This window comes from Pygoscelis adeliae, unplaced genomic scaffold (genome assembly GCF_000699105.1).
Source record: "Pygoscelis adeliae isolate BGI_AS28 unplaced genomic scaffold, ASM69910v1 Scaffold42, whole genome shotgun sequence".
NCBI lineage: Eukaryota > Metazoa > Chordata > Aves > Sphenisciformes > Spheniscidae > Pygoscelis > Pygoscelis adeliae.
Window position 1 is genome coordinate 4,298,783 of NW_008824283.1, and position 1,646 is coordinate 4,300,428.

Here is a 1,646-nt window from a genome sequence, read left to right on the forward strand (position 1 = left end):
GTTCGCTAACGCTCGGTTGCTGGGGCCCTCCCTTCTCGGTTGGTTCAGTTACCTCTTCTCCTTCTCGGGGGTTACCCGCGAGCTCTAGAACTCTGGATGATTTCGTATCTCCTTCCGTTATCTTCACGTTAATTACTGCAAAGAGATTTTTGTTTTGCGGCAGGAAGTTACGTCTGTTAAGCCCACTTAGTTGTTAAACCGCTTATTCTTAGCGGCTCTGTTACACAGAGCGGGCTCCTCCGTGACAGGGACGGCAGCCGCTCCGCACGCCGTTCCTTCCCCAGGCTGGTGACGTTCTGTGCTCACGTGCCGCCAGCGGCGACGTCCCGCGGGTGCAGCTTTGGACTGCTGCGGCTGTGCGCGTCGGAGGTGCAAGTCAAGCGCCTGACACCTTCTTGTCACCCTTAATACGTACTCCCTCGTCAGCCCGTGACAGTGAGAAAGCCTGTTGGCCTTCCTTTTGCTTTTTGTTGCTGTAAGGGACGTCAGAGCTGAATGAAGAGCGCATCTGGTAGTGACTTCCCTGTAGCGACTCTCTTGTTATCATGTTATGTTGCAAATCTGCGTTATCCCAGTAGCTTTCGTTTTTAGTGGGTGTTCCTTAAACTCGGTATTATTGAGTCCGTCGTGATTTTGTCAAGTTCAGTTTTTATATAAAGCTTAAAAAGTACTTGTATCTTGGTTTTCACCTTGAAATGCACCACATTTTACTATTTCTCTAAATTTACTCTCCTTTTGTATTTTGGCAGTGTCTACAAAGTAATCTGAGGCCTCATAAAGGCAATTTTTTAATTTTACGATGTTGTTGCTTGTATATTTTTATGTGAATGAGACTGCCGAGTACAATTCTTTTTTATTACGTTAATTCTTAGTGAATACTGAACATCAGATAAAGCAAAATGAAATTGGATGCTTTATTATAAAGATCAAAATTGTGCATTTAAGTAGTAGTATTCAAAATTAGTTGCTAAGAGAACTTGTTGCACATTCAGTGACTCTGCATGTGACGGATTCTTAGCCGTGAAACACTCATAAAAGATTTGTTAGCAGGTGGGCTAATCTGAACAAGAACTTGCATTTAAGCCTGTAAAACTTGCAGGCAAAACGATAACATTTGAATTCTAAAACGGCTCTTATTCTTTATATACAGTAACTGTCTATAAAATTAGTGCAAATTCCAAGTGTACTTTCTAGCTCGTTAGGATAACAGTTAAGAGCAGTCTTATCTTTTAGTTGCATGACATAATACTCTGGCCATATTTAAGAAAAAGTATGTAAATTAACAAAAGTCAAAGAAGATGCTATACTATATGTGCTTTCAGCTAAGTACTGATACTACTAGATAGCTGATACGGATTTTTTGCCACCTTCTCTTCTAGAGGACTGTGATTAATTCCTTGCAGGATAAAGCAAGTAACAGCAATTAAATTTTTAGCTTTGGTGACTAGGAAAGACAATGTGGTCGCTACGCTGAGGTATACGGTGCTGTTAACATGTACTCACTTGCCTGCGTGTGGACAGCTGTGAGGCGACAGCAGTAGCTTCTGCAAGTCTGCGAGAGCGTCTGCAAACAGCAGTGGTGGGAACATTAAACCTCAGAGGTCCTTTGGACTCAGACGTTCCGTTGTCTGTAGTTTCTGAGACAG

The 1,646-nt window shown here is 42.5% G+C and overlaps 1 protein-coding gene across 1 annotated transcript in view; it reads left to right on the top strand.

Annotated features, from left to right (window-relative positions):
- The window catches only part of MAT2B (methionine adenosyltransferase II, beta), a 15,293-nt gene that overhangs the window by 2,693 nt on the left and 10,954 nt on the right, over window positions 1-1,646 (top strand). The window contains exon 3 of the mRNA XM_009318572.1: window positions 213-369. Within this exon, the coding sequence (XP_009316847.1) occupies window positions 213-369 (157 nt within the window). The remainder of the gene's footprint in view (window positions 1-212; window positions 370-1,646) is intronic.